The 18,599-nt window shown below is 35.6% G+C and overlaps 1 protein-coding gene across 1 annotated transcript; it reads left to right on the top strand.

Annotated features, from left to right (window-relative positions):
- The first annotated feature begins 424 nt into the window (after positions 1-424).
- CSN2 (casein beta) lies at positions 425-8,654 on the top strand. The gene is made up of 9 exons (XM_088836084.1): positions 425-517; positions 2,513-2,575; positions 3,305-3,331; positions 3,444-3,470; positions 5,077-5,100; positions 5,193-5,237; positions 6,576-7,073; positions 7,670-7,711; positions 8,439-8,654. The coding sequence occupies exons 1-8, from the start codon at positions 425-427 to the stop codon at positions 7,673-7,675; spliced, it is 783 nt and encodes a 260-aa protein (XP_088692210.1). The 3' UTR covers positions 7,676-7,711; positions 8,439-8,654.
- Positions 8,655-18,599: the final 9,945 nt, after the last annotated feature.

The raw sequence follows: 18,599 nt of genomic DNA, 5'->3' as shown, positions 1-18,599 counted from the left end.
CTATACTGTCTTCGCTCTTCAGGTCTAAGCTATCATCATGTGTTTGTTAGCTTGTCACTTTCTCCATTATAGCATAAACACTAGCAACTATTCAGGTTAGCATGAAATTGTGTTCTTTGTGTGGCCTGTGTATTTCTGGTATGTACTGGAATTTACCCCAAGATCTCAAAGACCCACCAAATACTAAAGAGACCTCATTGTGGTTACGATAATTTAGGGACTGGGCCAAAACTTTCGTGTGTCCCAGCCAAGGTCTGTAGCTACTGGACAATTTCATTTCCTTTATCAGATTGTGAATTATTCCCTTTAAAATGCTCCCCAGAATTTCTGGGGACAGAAAAATAGGAAGAATTCATTTTCTAATCAAGCAGATTTCTAGGAATTCAAATTCACTATTGGTTTTATTTCAAACCACAAAATTAGCATGCCATTAAATACTATATATAAACAGCCACAAAATCAGAACATTATCCATTCAGCTCCTCCTTCACTTCTTGTCCTCTATTTTGGGAAAAAGGTAAGAATCTCAGATATAATTTCAGTGTATCTGCTACCCATCTTTATTTCAGACTAGGTTAAAATGTAGAAAGAGCATAATTGCTTAAAATATATCTTAAAAATAAGGGTGTTTAAAATAAGGTTTACACTATTTTCAGCAAATATGTTAAAAAATGGAAGTGACTATAAAGATTTGATAAAAATTATAGTGACTGCACATGTTTTAGGAATCTAATAAGATGTAGTAACAGTGGTTGCTATTTTCTTTAGCACAAGACTAGTTAACAGGCTGTATTAAAAGATCTTTTCTTGAATTAAATATTTTCAGTTTGATGAAACCTACCTCAGCCATAGGGCAAGCACATTTAATTTATACTATGGGGATTTGAATAATTATTACTGAAGAAGCTCTACAAACAAAAAGTTTATAGAGGTAGCATATTTAGTCAAGAGATAAAGAGGGTTGTTAGGATACATGTGATATTTGAAATGTTTATAAATAGTATTTATAAAGAAGAGGGTATTTATCAAAATTGCTCAGAACATCCAAATTTCCAGTTTATCATTTAGCTTATAATATTTCAAAGATATTAAAATAGATAAATGAAAAACAGAAGTAAATTAAAGAGAAAGTATTTTACTTTGTAAAAAAATTCTATGTTGGACAGAGAGTACCAGGAAACAAAAACAATGAAAAATGTGACCTGACAGAAATTACAGGTCAAAGTATAGTAGTCAGTAATGAAATGGCTTAAAAACTGGTATATAAAATGCTAATTATAAAATAAACAAAATGTAATAATAATATCCTCCCTACATGTAATGAGCTCAGCATATTATACTCTTTTTTTGAATTCTTGAGAATAAAAATTTATTTAGAAATTTATAGACATCTTGGATAAAGTAAAACAAATTAAGAATTAGCATCCATGAGAAAAATATAGAAAAAATTTCTTACTTTAGTTTGAAAATCTGGAATTGAAGATGTGTGTTAAGAGATGGTGGCACGAACTTTTTGTTTCAAGAACTTATAAAAATGCAACAAAACAAAGTGTTTAATACATTTTGGTCAAAAACAATAATGTATTTTATTTTATGCTCAAGGAGAAGTAGTCTAAAGTGGAGTCTGGGCAAGAGAACCTGACACCCTGGTAAATGACCAAGAGATAAGTACACAGTTCTATGTAGAGAAAATAAGCATAGTGTATGATCTCTAAAATTATGTGGGACAAAGGAGAGATGACATTAGGCATGTGGGGATGAAGACTGAGTAGAGAAGAAACAATCCAATCAGGCCAAGAAAACATCTGGATCAGCAGAACAAATAGAAGAAATGCTAAAATGAAACAGAAGTCTTACTGGAAATAAAAGATATGAATAAGACAAGCATTCATGAAAATCAGCTTAGTAAAGATAAAAATAAAGTATGACCTTCTTCTTCATATACATTTTGCTTGATCAGATTCCCCTCAATAAAACTGAGTCTCCAACAGAACTGAAACCTTAATATTTTGTTCACTGCTCTAATCCCAGAATCTAAGCAATATCTGGCAATAAAAATTACTAAATAAATATTTTTTAATAAGTGAATCAATCACTTAATTTTTCTGTAAATATTTGTAACTTCTTTTCTGTCTTTTAAAAAAACACTCATAAGTACTGTGAATGAGATGAAAAAGAGTGAAGTAGGATATAGGCTGTTAGCTGAAAACATCTGAATGGCTGGCAGTGAAACGTTAACTTGAAATGTAAGATTAAGGAGTCAGAGTAAATTTTAACCTTGGTCATATGATAAAATGTCTACTAATACTTTTGTAAAATACAGGGCTTTTTGTTTTTGCCATGAGGTTTGCAGAATCTTGGTTCCCTGACCAGGGATCAAACCTGCGCTCCCCTGGAAGCATGGAGGCTTGGACATTTTTATCATACACTATCTTTGGTTCCTTTTAATTCTACTTAAATAAGAAAATAGATTGACGAGTAATATACTGCTTCTTCATCTTCCCATTCACAGGAATTGAGAGCCATGAAGGTCCTCATCCTTGCCTGCCTGGTGGCTCTGGCCCTTGCAAGAAAGGTAAATACAGAAAAAAATGTTGAAATAAATAAGACTAGTACTGTGTGCCCATGTGTAGAAAATCGCATTACCAACATCGTAAATGTATAAATAATGCACAATCTCAGATTTTTTTTTTTAATGCTAAGAAAGTCATTTACGTTCATCTTCTACCTCAACAGTATCTTATAGGACCACGACTTTGGGTGAAATGCTTTCTATAGTATTGTGCCATCTGTACCATCAATCCATAAAGGAAAAGAAAATAAACCAATAAGCAACAGACCAACAAGAAGAAACACACATAAGAACAAAAAATGAGTAATATTGCACAAATACAATTGCATGCATATACAATCTAGATAAATATATCTTATTCCAGTAATGAAATATTTGTATCTCTTACTGTAGGATGCTAGGTTTACCTGTGCCTATTCAACACAGGATGATACTCTAGAGGATGACATATCAGACAAAAATAATAAATATGTTCATAATTATAATAAAAAGTGTTCAGTAAAAATTAAATAACTCCCTTTCTGTTATCCATACAAACTTTTCATTAAGGTAAAACAAAAATACACCAATGAAAGTTACTAAATTTAAAAGACTCCCAAAAGACATATAACATTTTTATTTTTCAGATTTGAGAAATAGATAGCTCTGAATAAAGCAAGTAAAAAGTAGGTATGAAAAATATTTAATAATGAGTTGACTGTGGGAACTAAAGTGTTTTTTCTTTCTCTTTAGAAGGAAGAACTCAATATATCCGGTGAGGTAAGATATTTTTATACAAAGAAAAAAATTAATTTAACTGTAAAATAGTAACAGTCTCTGATGATCCAGCAGAAGACTCAGCTAATTGTCAATTTTTATTTTTCCTTTACAGACTGTGGAAAGCTTTTCAAGCAGTGAGGTAAGATAGTGTTCATTCAGAGGCAATTTCCCAAATTTAGAACACTAGAACACTGTATTATCTGTTTGTGTTACATTAATGGCAACCCACTCCAGTACTGTTGCCTGGAAAATCCCATGGATGGAGGAGCCTGGTGGGCTGCAGTCCATGGGGTCGCTAAGAGTCGGACACGACTAAGCGACTTCACTTTCACTTTTCACTTTCATGCATTGGAGAAGGAAATGGCAACCCACCCCAGTGTTCTTGCCTGGAGAATCCCAGGGACCGCGGAGCCTGGTGGGCTGGTCTATGGGGTCGCACAGAGTTGGACACGACTGAAGCAACTTAGCAGCAGCAGCTGGGCAGTCAAGGTTTCCCTAATAGCTCAATTGGTAAAGAATCTGGCTGTAATGCTGGAGACACCGGTTCAATTGCTGGGTCAGGAAGATCCGCAGGAGAAGGGATAAGCTACCCACTCCAGTGTGCTTTAAGCTACCTACTAACTGGTAACTATTGTCCATTTCCACTGTATATACTTTAAAGGAATAAATGTCTAAAAGGTTTAATATTCTAGTAATTTCTAATGGGTTTGTTATTTGAAATTGTGTCACTGTGCCCTGCTTTTTTTCCTTAATGAACTGCACAGTCCTCTTTTCTGTCTTGAACTCTCTATGTTAACCTCCTTCCATGCTTTGGCATTTATTGAGCACTTTCTGTCTCAGAATCTGACTAGGAACTGCAGTACGAACTGGAAAGAGGGATGCCCTTTGTAAATTGTGGGCATACATGCAAATAGACATATTTTATTATTGTAATAGCAATCTAGTAAATAAGAGGCAGTGAGAATGAGTGTAGTCCTAAATCTGCCTGGTAGAGTGAGGTAGATAATAACCCTATGCCATTCTTTTTGGGTTTGTAATCAGCTGTTGGTTAAATAGTACATCAATATACTTTGTCTCTTCACAAAGGTCACAAGATCCTTATAGGAGGGTATGTGTTTCTTATAATTCATTAGAAGCCTAAACATAACCAGGGAACTATGAATAACAAGTGCATTAGTGGTTATTATTATATATTTTCAATGACTATTATTCTTTTAGAACCAGATGAAAATATTAGAGATCATTTGTTGTCCTAAGGAGAGAACAGGGTGATTGAGAGACATGTATGCATGCAAAGTTGTTTCAGCCCTGCCCAGGTCTGTATGACCCTATGGACTGTAACCTCCCAGATTCCTCTGTCTATGGGATTCTCTAGGCAAGACTACTGGAGTGGGTTGTCATCTCCTCCTCCTCCAGGGCCTAGGAATTCAACCTGCATCTCTTATGTCTCCTGCATTGGCAGGCAGGTTCTTTACCACTGGCACCACCTGGGAAGCCCAATTAGCATCTATTAAATGCCTCTTTTGGTACTATGCTCTCCAATCTTCTTTTTCTTGACTGCATCATCTTTCTTTTTATACAACAGCCTTATTCAGAATAGTGGAACATAAACTTTCAGCCATAAAATAATGATATTATCAAACGAGCTGTCCATATTAACCTATTATATGTCTTCATTTTCTGATTTATGTTGACAAGAATTTTTCTTTAAAGCTAAACCTGATTTTATTTTTATTTTTCCAAAGGAATCTATTACACACATCAATAAGGTAAAACCTTCATATTTAAACATACATTTTTTAAAATTTCATGTTTGATTTTTATAAATAGCATTTCCTTATGTGTGATTTTTTTTTTTTAGCAGAAAATTGAGAAGTTTCCAAATGAGGGACAGCAGCAAGCAGAGGTAATTTGTTCATTATGAGTATATTTTGAAAAGTATTATGAAACATAAATAACATATAAAAAGATTTATAATAATTATGTTCAGTCTAAAGAATGGTAATATTAATGTCAGTGTAAGAAATGAAAACTTTGACAAAATGAAAATATTTTAAAGATATAAACACATTTTTAAACATACAATCAAATTTAAGAGTGTAGAATAAATACCTAAGAATAACTATTGATATATTCGTTTTACTAATGGTATACCTGGTTTTAATAACTGCATATTAGTAAGAACATTTCCAGACTAGGGACTGTGATCCCCTTATTCTATTGATGGATATGCTGATGAAAGACGGTAGGGTGACAGTGTGGCACTAATTCTCATTTGGTCATTTATCAGCTGTATAACCTTGGCTCCACGTTTCTCTGTACATCAATTTTTTCCACTTGTAAACTGAGAGTATTCATAATTACCCCGAGTTGATGAACTGGCACACGGTGAATATTCAATGGTTTTTCATTACATTTGATAGCTTTCATACTCACATTTATGAATGTGTGGAGTTCTAAAATGTATTTCCATTACCCAGATGAGAGAAGTGAGGTACAGAACAATTGAGTATGCAAATATGTGACGCTACCACATAGTTATTAAATAGCAGAACTTGCTTAAAAATAAGGATTTGGGGACAACATAAAATTCTGTCATTAAATTACTCTTGTGGTAACATATTTATCTAATTGTAATATTTAAGCTTTCCTGTTTTAGAATTGAAGTTTGATTGTTTGTCACTTAGGCCAAATATTTTATGAATCAAAATGAATTTACAACTTGATGCCTTTAAAGACTCAAGATTACCACCTTCTACCAAGAGAAGTAGTGTTAGAAGTTGGCTATTGTTAAGGAACTCCTTGAATTAAAAAAAAAACACATATTAAGACTTAGTTTTCATTAAAACAAACAAAAATAAACCTCAGAGTAACTTTTTAAGTCTTTTTAAAATAGATTTTCCTTCGTTATATGAAATCAGTTTGAACTATTATCCAAAGTATATAGCTACTACTCTGCAGGCAACTCAGGAAGAGGTAGAATAAGTGTTGAAATCTCCAAACCCCGATTTCACTTGACTCTCTGATTTCACCTGTGAAGGAAGTGGGTTAATGAGAAATCCTTCACTGAGGGTTTTACTCATTAGACTTCATATGACCCCAAACATTTTCTTAACTAAACCAAATGGAAGATTTTCTTTCTCTCTCTTCACTGAATTGTGTTTTTAAAAGAGGAGCATAATTCATCATGAATAACAATTATAAATGGATTATGGACTCAAAGATTTTTTTCCCTTCTTTCCAGGATGAACTCCAGGATAAAATCTACCCCTTTGCCCAGACACAGTCTCTAGTCTACCCCTTCACTGGGCCCGTCCCTTACAGCATCCCACAAAACATCCTGCCTCTTACTCAAAACCCCGTGGTGGTGCCGCCTTTCTTTCAGCCTGAAATAATGGGAGTCCCCAAAGCGAAGGAGACTATGGTTCCTAAGCACAAAGAAATGCCCTTCCCTAAATATCCAGTTGAGCCCTTTACTGAAAGCCAGAGCCTGACTCTCACTGATGTTGAAAATCTGCACCTTCCTCTGCCTCTGCTCCAGGCTTGGATGCACCAGCTTCCCCAGCCTCTTCCTCCAACCGTCATGTTTCCTCCTCAGTCTGTGCTGTCTCTTTCTCAGCCCAAAGTTCTGTCTGTTCCCCAGAAAGCAGTGCCCTATCCCCAGAGAGATATGCCCATCCAGGCCTTTCTGCTGTACCAGGAGCCTGTACCCGGTCCTGTCCAGGGACCCTTCCCTATTACTGTAAGTCTAAATTTACTAACTGTGCTGTTTAACTTCTGATGTTTGTATGATATTAGAGTAATTAAGAGCCCTACAAAAAAATGAATAATAAATCGTTCCAAAATAAGCGTAGAGATTAATGATTCTCAGCATTAGTTATAAATAGAATAAGCTGGAGAACCTTCATCTCCCCTCCACCACCAGATCCCAATGTCTAGGCTTACCCATGGAGATTCTGATGTAATTGTTCTTTCTGTGTAGGAGAAACTGAGTATTGGGAAGAAATAATATCACGGACTGTGATTTATTTAATTGGTCTGTTGAGAACTTAGATGAAGGGGATTAAGGTACAATAAAGCCAGAATTGAATTTGATAATCTCATTTGGCTAAGAATAACAAACCTAAGAAGGTTTGCTATTTTCTACAATTCTGAAGTTTTCCTTATGCACAATTATTTCACCATATGACTCATTTCACATCTTGTTTTTGATATATGAGCATATGAGGGAAAAATGCTGAGATGCTTATTTCAATACTCAGGGAAAAATTTCTTGCCAAAAGGCAAGAATTGTATAATTCATTCATTTATTATTATTTTTCTTTTTTAATTTTTAAGGTCTAAGAGGATTTCAAAGTGAATGCCCCCTCCTTACTTTTGGTAAGCTTTAGGAGATTGGAGGCAGACTGATCATTTTTATAGTTAATATCTTTTGCATTTCATTTTCCTGGATAAGCCCCAATAGTAGCAATTTCCATCAGTATACCAGTTTAAAGATTAATTATAAATTTATTCTCAATGATTGACTGTTATTTACTGACCTGAAATTATGTATCTGTTATATTTCAAATAATGCAAAACTATATGTATATGGTGTTGACAGATTTGATTGGTTTTCTTTCAATTGCCTGTATCCTTATTATTGATTGTCATCATTTATAGAAAAAACTGAAAATAATTTCTTGTACTTTTATGTAAACCTGTTAGAGCTTATTTTAAAGATCAACTGCATTCACATTTCTAATCTAGTCATTATGAGGTTCAATTGTTTTATCTCACTTAAAATTTATATTATCTTTTAATTCATAAGTCAAAATACAATCTCACAGTCCAGATATGGGATTTAAAAGGGGGATAGGTTATAGTTTTGATATTCTTAAGAGACAAATCCTTTTGTGATCATGATTCAGCAGACATTTTAATAAAATGATTCCAAGTGAGCCAATATTTGGTCCTAGAGGAATTTTTATAACCTTTAAGATAGGGCACAGCATGGTGTTTTTGTGATAAGATTTCTTTTATGAAAAAGTCACACCAAAATTGCAATTGGGGTGAGATGAAGAGCGATAACATATAACTAAATCTATATTTGTTCTCTGTTCCACAGAATTGACTGCGACTGGAAATATGGCAACTTTTCAATCCTTGCATCATGCTCCTAAGATAATTTTTAAATGAGTATACATGGAACAAAAAATGAAACTTTATTCCTTTATTTATTTTATGCTTTTTCATCTTAATTTGAATTTGAGTCAGAAACTATATATTTTCAAAATTTTAATTCAACATTAGCATAAAAGTTCAATTTTAACTTGGAAATATCATGAACATATCAAAATATGTATAAAAATCATTTCTGGAATTGTGCTTATTATTATTTCTTTCAGAATCTATTTCCTAGCCAGTCATTTCAATAAATTAATCCTTAGGCATATTTAAGTTTTCTTGTCTTTATTATATTTTTTAAAATGAAATTGGTCTCTTTATTGTTAATTTAAATTTATCTTTGATATTAAAAATAGCTGTGGAAAATTAAAATTGAATAGAATTCTTTGAATTGAATACCAAAGGATATCAAAAAGTAGAGAGAAAAGATAGAGTGAGCCTATGCTGCGTATGTCCTTAGAAAGTCTTGGTTTATACCTGTTAACTAAGTTAAACAATCATACTTGTTCCTTTCACTCTCGAAAGTACCCAGCATCGGATGTTAAATTTTATGGTCATCCTATACAAAAAAAAAAAACAAACCCTCAAATGTGATATCTGAATCATAGCTCTACAGTGTGGGAGCTAAGTGGTGCTGTGTAAGTTAGTCTCTAAGAGATTCCATTTCTACATTTATAAACAGTCAATTTAAGGTGTTTTATTGAAGTTTTCATGTGAAAAGTGCACTATATGGTGCATGATAGTTGTTCCTGGTTGAATCTCGTTTCTGACTTCACTGACACCAGTGCAGCAAGGGCTAGTGTTACAATCAGAAGGAGCTGAGTTGTGTGATTTTAGCCATTAATGCCCAAGAGACTAGAACTTATGCAAAGCTCTGATATCCATTGTCTCTGTCTGTGGAGTAATTATTTCATTGCCATGAATTATCTGTCTGTCAAATCCTACATTTTTATACATGATTCAGTTCCCTTCAGTTCACATAATGACTTGTCTAATTTCATCTTTCCTGCATCCTCCATGGTTTCTTCACTTCAGGATCAAGTGAAGCTGTACTTAGGCACAACATTTCTTATCTTTAAAGAAAAATTCCATCTTTGAGAGTTCTTTAGGTGGTTGTTGTTGCTGTTCAGTCACTAAGTCATGTCCAACTCTTTGTGACCCCGTGGACTGCAGCATGCCAGGCTTCGCTGTCCTTCACTCTCTCCTGGAGTTTGCTCAGACTCATGTAGATTGAGTTGGTGATGGTATCGAACTATCTTATCATCTGTTGTGCTCTTCTCCTCCTGCCCTCAATCTTTACCAGCATCAAAGTCTTTCTCAGGTTCTTTAGGTTATTCTATAACAAATATCATAAAAGGAGGATCCAAATGGCCATGTCCATTATTTCACATGTTATTCTCTCTTTAACCTGCTCCAATCCCAATTTTACCCCTATGGGAACTGCTTTCTTGAAGATCACCAACAACTTTTATTTTACTAATTGGCTTGTTTTAGCCAACCTCTCAGTGCTATGGGGTAGAGTTGACTATTTCTTAATTTTTGAAATATTACACTTCATTTCATTTGATATTCTAAACCTGATAAGGCTTGGTTTTTCTCTTACCTCACTAGGCAATTCTTTGAAGTCTCTCTACTGGCATTTTCTACTTTTCCAAAAGTTAAAAGGTTGGAGTACCCTAGATTTTAGCCTTACTTTGGTTGATGTTGTTCAATTCCATCCTCAGCCTCAGAACTTTCACTTGTATGTCTCCAAACATACTTGTTTCCTGAACTCCAGACTCATGCTCTCAACTACATTCTTGACCCCCACATTGAGTATCTAATTAATGTCCCAAACCTGGCATGACCAAGCATAAATTTTTGTCTGAATCCAGTCCCGAACTTGCTCAAAATTTAATTAAGCATATTTCAGTAACAAATGCAGCTGATATTGTAGGCAATAGACCTGAATGGGGACTTCACAAAAGAAGTTATATTAATTGTCAATAAAAATATGAAAAGTACTCTACATCATCAATCTTCAGAAAAATGCAAATTAAAGGTGCCTAATAATATCATGACACAACCATCAGAATGACTGAAATGAAAAGAATTATGATACAGTTCAGTTCAGTTGCTCAGTCGTGTCAAACTCTTTGTGATACCATGAACCTCAGCACTTCAGGTCTTCCTGTCCATCACCAACTCCTGGAGTTTACCCAGACTCATGTCCATTGAGTCGGTGATGCCATCCAACCATCTCATCCTCTCTCGTTCCCTTCTCCTCCTGCCCTCAATCTTTCCCAGCATCAGGGAATTTTCCTATGAGTCAGCTCTTCGCATCAGGTGGCCAAAGTATTGGAGTTTCAGCTTCAACATCAGTCCTTCCAATCAACACCCAGGACTGATCTCCTTTAGGATGGACTGGTTGGATCTCCTTGCAGTCCAAGGGACTCTCAAGAGTCTTCTCCAACACCACAGTTCAAAAGCATCAATTCTTTGGTGCTCAGCTTTCTTTACAGTCTTTGTCTCACATCCACACATGACTACTGAAAAAACCATAGCCTTGACTAGATGGACCTTTGTTGACAAAGTAATGTCTCTGCTTTTTAATATGGTGTCTAGGTTGGTCATAACTTTCCTTCCAAGGAGTAAGTGACTTTTAATTTCATGGCTGCAGTCACCATCTGCAGCGATTTTGGAACCCCCAAAAATAAAGTCAACCATGGCTTCCACTGTTTCCCTATCTATTTGCAATGAAGTGATAGGACCGGATGACATGATCTTAGTTTTCTGAATGTTGAGCTTTAAGCCAACTTTTTCACTCTCCTCTTTCACTTTCATCAAGAGACTCCTTAGTTCTTCTTCACTTTCTGCCATAAAGGTGGTATCATTTGCATATCTGAGGTTATTGATATTTCTCCCAGCAATCTTGATTCAAGCCTGCGCTTCTTCCAGCTCAGAGTTTCTCATGATGTACTCTGCATATAAGTTAAATAAGCAGGGTGACAACATGCAGTCTTGATGTACTCCTTTTCCGAACCGGTCTGTTGTTCTATGTCCAGTTCTATTGCTTCCTGACCTGCATACAGGTTTCTCAAGAGGCAGGTCAGGTGGTCTGGAATTCCCATCTCTTTCAGAATTTTCCACAGTTCATTGTGATTCACACAGTCAAAGGCTTTGGCATAGTCAATAAAGCAGAAATAGATGTTTTTCTTGAACTCTCTTGCTTTCTCCATGATCCAGCGGATGTTGGCAATTTGATCTCTGGTGCCTCTGCCTTTTCTAAAACCTGCTTGAACATCTGGAAGTCCATGGTTCACGTAATACAAAATGTCTGCAAAAACAAAGGAATGAAAAGTAATGATAAAGAATGTTAATATTTACAGAAATTTTTATAGTAGTAGAGAATTCACCTGCATTATAGGAGACCCGGTTTATATCCCTGGGTTGGAAGACCTCCTGGAGAAAGAAATGGCTAATGGAGAGTGAAGCCCAGTGGCTATGGTCCATAGGGTTGCAAAGAGTTGGAAGCGACCTTGAACACAGCAGGCACATACGCACACACACACATGCTCTAAAACATTTACACAAGGTTCTCAGCCACGTTATTGTTGATGCTCCAAATTAAAATCAACATAAGTGTGAATTAATAGTATTTTGTATAAATAAATTGTGGTATACAATGCAATGAGATATTATAATTAATGTGAATGAGCTACTGTCACAGAAAACAACATGGATGAATTTTTTATAAATAATATTGAATGATAGTAAGTGGACACAAAATATAATGCAATATACTGTCCCCCATAAATAGAATCATTAGAATCGATGAGTAGTTAATATCTGATGAGGTAAACTAGACTACCTGTTATCTGAGAGAAGGAAGAACTTGACAGGGAATGTGAGAAAGTTCTCTCAGGTACTAGTGCTATTATTCCCCTTAGCCTGGAATATGAATATTTTGTGGTAATTCATTTTGATGTGGAGATGTTTATTTAGTTGCTAAATCATGTTTAACTATTGTGACCCCAGTTACTATAGCCCACCAATCTTCATTTATGGGAGTTTCCAGGCAAGAATACTGGAGTGGGTTGCCATTTCCCTCTCTAGGTGATTCCCTACTTCCCAACCTAGGGATAGAGCCAGTGTCTCTTAATGTCTTCTGCACTGGCAGGTGGGTTCTTTACCACTAGTGCCACCTGGGGAGCACTCAGAATGTCCCCTAGTGGCAGTGGTTTAGTTGCTAATCCATGTCTGACTCTTGCAACCCCAAGGCTGTAGCCTGCCAGGCTCCTCTGTCCATGGGATTTTACAGGCAAGAATACTGGAGTGGGTTACCATTTTCTTCTCCAGGCTATCTCCCCTACCCAGGGATCAAACCCAGGCCTCCTGCATTGCAGGTAGATTCTTTACCATCTGAGCTATGGTGGAAGCACAGTATGTGGCCTACTTTCTTCCTCTTCTCTATGGTTGGGCCTTCACCAATGCAGAATCACTGCTTTTGAGCTTGAATGTAATTACATACTAGAGTATAAAAAATGGTTTTCTAAGAAGCTATGGAATAATTGGTTTTTGCTACTGAAAAATGTGGAGTTTTAGCCCCTGCTGAGGCAGAATTTTTAAAATGAGAAGCAGGAGATGAGAGAGAACTTGGAGATAATTTCTGCCTTCTTTTATTCTCTATATATTACTCAGAGGTGGACATTGCACAGTAATCACCTTCCATTTTTGATAGCTAAAAGACTGGAAAATGTGAGTCTTCATTCCAATCCCAAAGAAAGGCAATGCCAAAGAATGCTCAAGCTACCACACAATTGCACTCATCTCACACGCTACTAAAGTCATGCTCAAACTTCTCCAAGCCAGGCTTCAGCAATATGTGAACCGTGAACTCCCAGATGTTCAAGCAGGTTTTAGAAAAGGCAGAGGCACCAGAGATCAAATTGCCAACATCTGATGGATCATGGAGAAAGCAAGAGAGTTCCAGAAAAACATCTATTTCTTGGAATATATAATCTTGGAATCAAGATTGCTGGGAGAAATATCAATAACCTCAGATATGCAGATGACACCACCCTTATGGCAGAAAGTGAAGAGGAACTCAAAAGTCTCTTGATGAAAGTGAAAGAGGAGAGTAAAAGGTTGGCTTGAAGCTCAACATTCAGAAAACAAAGATCATGGCATCTGGTCCCATCGCTTCATGGGAAATAGATGGAAAAACAGTGGAAACAGTGTCAGACTTTATATTTTGGGCTCCAAAATCACTGTGGATGCTGATTGCAGCCATGAAATTAAAAGACGCTTACTCCTTGGAGGGAAAGTTATGACCAACTCGGATTGTATATTAAAAAGCAGAGACATTACTTTGCCAACCAAGGTCCGTCTAGTCAAGGCTATGGTTTTTCCCGTGGTCATGTATGGATGTGAGAGTTGGACTGTGAATAAAGCTGATCGCTGAAGAATTGATGCTTTTGAACTGTGGTGCTGGAGAAGACTTTTGAGAGTCCCTTGGACTGCAAGGAGATCCAACCAGTCCATTCTAAAGGAAATCAATCCTGGGTGTTCATTGGAAGGACTGATGCTGAAGCTGAAACTCCAATACTTTGGCCACCTCATGTGACAAGTTGACTCACTGGAAATACTCTCATGCTGGAAAAGGTTGGGGGCGGGAGGAGAAGGGGACGGCAGAAAATGAGATGGCTGGATGGTATCACCAACTCTGTGGACATGAGTTTGAGTGAACTCCGGGAGTTGGTGATGGACAGGGAGGCCTGGCGTGCTGTGATTCATAGGGTCGCAAAGAGTCGGACATGACTGAGCAACTGAACTGAACTGAAAAGAATTCAGAGGACCCAAACAGGTTTTACTAACAGGACACTTTATTACAAGCAGAAGACAAAGTACAATAACAGGAGAAGGATACACATTCAAAGAGGCACTGAAATCTCAGAGACAAATTTTGTTTATTCTTCTTCACATGAGGTGGCCAAAGTATTGGAGTTTCAGCTTTAGCATCAGTCCTTCCAATGAACAACCAGTACTGATCTCCATTTTAGACCATGTTAAAAAATTAGGAGATCTTACACACCAACCTTCTAGAGTCTCAATATTTGGTTACATGTGACTTGTGCATTCCTTTCTACATGCAACAATGGAATGGAAGGAGTAGCAGAAGAGGAATGCATACATTTGTCAGTTCGCTCTCAAAAAGATTTTCACAATCATTTCTTTTACTCACTTGTATTATTTGTGAAGTTCTAGAGGTCAGTTTGGTAACCACAATCAAAACGGAAACATTTAAGCATCTGTAAAAAGCTGTACCTAGTAAGAATGGTCCATCAATTCCCCCTGTCTATAGTAAAAGCGTCAATGCCTTTCCTTTAAACTTTTCCATGAAGGATAAACTCTTACAAAAATATTTACTGCCTAACTACAGTTGACTGAAAACTCTAGTTGGAGGTGCAAATTATTGAAATTGCATTTCCTACTTCAGGGAAAATGGAACGAGACTAGTGTCACCAAACTTAGTGATAACTGGTAAACTCCAAAGCAAGGTGATAATTAAAAATTTCAGAGATATAGTGAATGGGGCAATTATTTCATGAGAAATGGTCAAACCAGATGTGATCTCTGTGTGAGGCTCATTATTATATCCTTGGGAAAATTTAATGGTTGTGTTATCAAGCTGGTTTTTGTTATAGCAATACAAAAATTTTCTAGCGAACATAATTTGCTGAACAAAACTCTGGCTCAAGTTGCTATCAGAGCGAGTGATGATTCACCCCACCTGCTATTTACAAATTAGAATCAATTTATGGAGCTATATTCCTGGAATGAAAGGAACGTCAAAGTTCTATAAGAAAGATCATACAACAACATCATATTTCCAACTCTGGTACTTGCCTTCAGATTATGAATTTGAAGCATTTACCTGGATTAAAGGAACTATGTGATCTTATTACAGACTCTGAGATCCATGCTTTGTCTTATCACTCATTAGTTGGATGGAGAAATGTCCTGATAATCTATTGTTCATGTTGAGATTTCTTTGAATCTAGTAATAATTTGTGTTGCCACCTGAGTTTGCCTCCTTTCAAGCCTAGTGATATTCTAAACCGTTTATGATAAGTCATCAGTTCAGAGTGTAATGTTTGACTGGATACATTTAGACACTTCTCTAATCCCCATATTATCCCCCTGAGTTGTGGAATAAGGAGGTAAAAAATGCTATCTAGAAGCCATTCTTGTGTCTCTTTCTATCATAAAATCATAATTTGCATTTCTGGGGGAATTACAGCTGTTGAACACTAAAAGACGCAAAGACTAAAAGATAGTGAATTATATCATTATTCCACCTCCTCATTTGGTCTTTAAAATAGCTTCTTGGAGGTTAACAATAGATTATTTCAAACTTAATGAGGTTATGGCACCTATTACAGGTGGCATTTTTAATATGATACATGTCAGGCAAATTCCTGATATTTATTTTACAGATGGTAAATTCATTTTTTCCCCATTCTGCTTTAGCTAAAGAAAAAAATACCAGAAACAGTTTGCTCTTGTCTTAAAAACAGAACTTTCTCTCTCATGGGACAGTTTTTAAAGACAAGTTTGCTCTAGTCTTGTACCACAGTTCAATCTACAGAAAATATGACTTTTATCGTGCTACTGTTCACGAGACACTCATTAAATGGATGGCATTATTCCTATAGGATTCACAGCACATGAAATTGTGTTTTGCTGATTCTTTGGGAACTGACATGTTGACAGAAGCCGGGAGATACATTTTTTGAAGACGTATGAATCTGCACCCTCTGTTAACTTCCGCCAGGTCCAGTATTCTGAGTATGTTGACAAACCTTCTCTAGATTGAATAACAAGTTGTTGCACCTTGTACTTCTCAACATAGAGGAGGCAGGAGACCTAATACTGAGTGGATTTTTAAAAACTTTTCAAGGCAAAAATTACATGTTTCAGTATTATGTATACATATATACATAATCAGTCAGAAACAGAACAACTGATATAGGTGTTCTAAGCTGTTATATAAGAGACCTTGTCACCTGTGTTTTGTGACCTGGGTTATACAAGGTTCTAAAGAGTCATGACAGATTGGGCTGGTTGGGAATCCTAGAATAAAGCCGGGAAAGTAAATGTCACCTATGGCTTTAAAGATATCAGAGTAAGCAACTATTGTCATTTAGAGAAGTAATTCCTCATTAGAGTTTTGGAGGACACTAAACAGTTCACTATGAATGCTCTGTTACTATGTGTCCTGTGTTAACCTTTACCATGCTTATTTTGTAATCTACCTAATTATAAACTCAAGTATAATCAAATGGATTGGGCTTCAACATGTCTTGCATGATTAAACAGTATAACCAGGTTGTTCAAATTCCCAGTGCACCCACAACTACTACACTGCTGTTCTCTCTGCAGCCACACCCATGTTCACATTGAAAATATTCTATAAAGAGTTGACTTCAAATGAAAGATCTCAGACTCAGTTTATAATCTACCAGCATCAGCTAGAAGTGAACATTTGAATTTTTTCATTAAAATGTGGTTGAAAGTGTCATAAAAATTAAGTGAAAACAAAATGTTATATACATACAAACTCACAAGGTTGTGTAACTTCCTCCCAATGGAATAATGACAAAAAATAGAAATAGTGCCTTAAAATGTAATTTATTGAAAAGGAGAAAGACAAAATCTCAGTTACTGCACACAATTATTTGAAATGATGGCACTTACAGGAGAAGTGATTCAAAGGCTTTTAAAACATTTTCCATATAGAAATTTAATTAAGACTTTAATTCCCTTTGACACAGTGACCTTTATACCAGCATGATACTCCTGGAATTTAGGTAACAAGCTGTTAGGACAATTTCACTTAAGGATGTTATACTATCTAAAATACAGTAGAGAACTCAAGAAGAAAGAATGCCTTCAATTTGAGATTGCCCTACTCTAAAATAGCAGTTGAAGCCTTTGGACAGAATGGTTTGACATGATAGATGAAAGACATGTAGAGCATGGAATTTTCAGTCCCATCTATAAATCAAAAAAGAAATATATGGTTAGTTATGCTGCATGTTTTGAAGGGAGAAAGTACTGCTATGATTAGATACATTTTAATAGTCATTTTCTCTTCATCTTAAGATGAAGTTCACAAAGTTATATGTGTCTCCCGTTACTAACACATACCCACTGCTCCTGATTTTTAAATTTTACAGGCAATTTATGACTAGGTTGCAGTTTCTTTTGCAGTAACAGAAAATATGGCAAAATAGTTCAAAGTAAAAACTTCCAAGTACGTCAGACTTTTATTTTCCTTCTTTTGATCTGTTGTAAGGGAAGTTTCCACCACTAGAAAGGGAACATACACACACACACACAACTACAAGCTCCAATATAGTAAATTGAAGTACTCAAAACACATCTATGGACATTTAAATCTGTTTTCTTCTTAATAGACAAACACTTGATTTAACTATGTGACTTCTTAAGTATATCTATTTCAGTGATCATAAAGAATAGGATCCCACTGTTGGGGTCACCAGAATTAGTAACACCCACACTCCTCTACTTGTATAGAAATTTCAATAAAATAAGTTATATTAATTAAAATTAGCTATTTTTATTGCTACTTAAATTTGATATTATTATAATATAAAAAACATTGAAGGCAATTTAATTATTGATATAAGTGTAATGTGTCTACATATAGCTAGACTACAGGACCAGCAAAACAACTTTACAGTCTACAAGCTGCACCTTTGTACTGAGTTCTCATATGAAAAGAGGATCAATGACCAGACAAACAATTTCCAACTTACCAAAGACCATAATTGTGGAGTTTCTCAAAATTCACTTGACTCTTCTGAAGGAACAAATATTGGTAAAATATGAGTAAGGTAGTCAGTAATAAAATTTTGCTAAATCAAAAAATGAACACTACTTATTTTCCCAGCAGTATGTTTGATAGATTATTATATTTAATCACCTTCAGGGTTATAAAAACAAGCATCATTATATTATTTCAAGTAAGCAAAAAAAAAGGCATTTAAAGATTAGCAAAAGTGCAAGGAGGATAAAGTTGAATTTTTACTTTGGA

The sequence above is a fragment of the Moschus berezovskii genome, chromosome 5 (assembly GCF_049115385.1).
Source record: "Moschus berezovskii isolate FMDL1 chromosome 5, NW_MosBer_1.0, whole genome shotgun sequence".
NCBI lineage: Eukaryota > Metazoa > Chordata > Mammalia > Artiodactyla > Moschidae > Moschus > Moschus berezovskii.
Note: the sequence above shows the minus strand (reverse complement) of the source record. Positions and strands in the feature narration are given on the sequence as shown.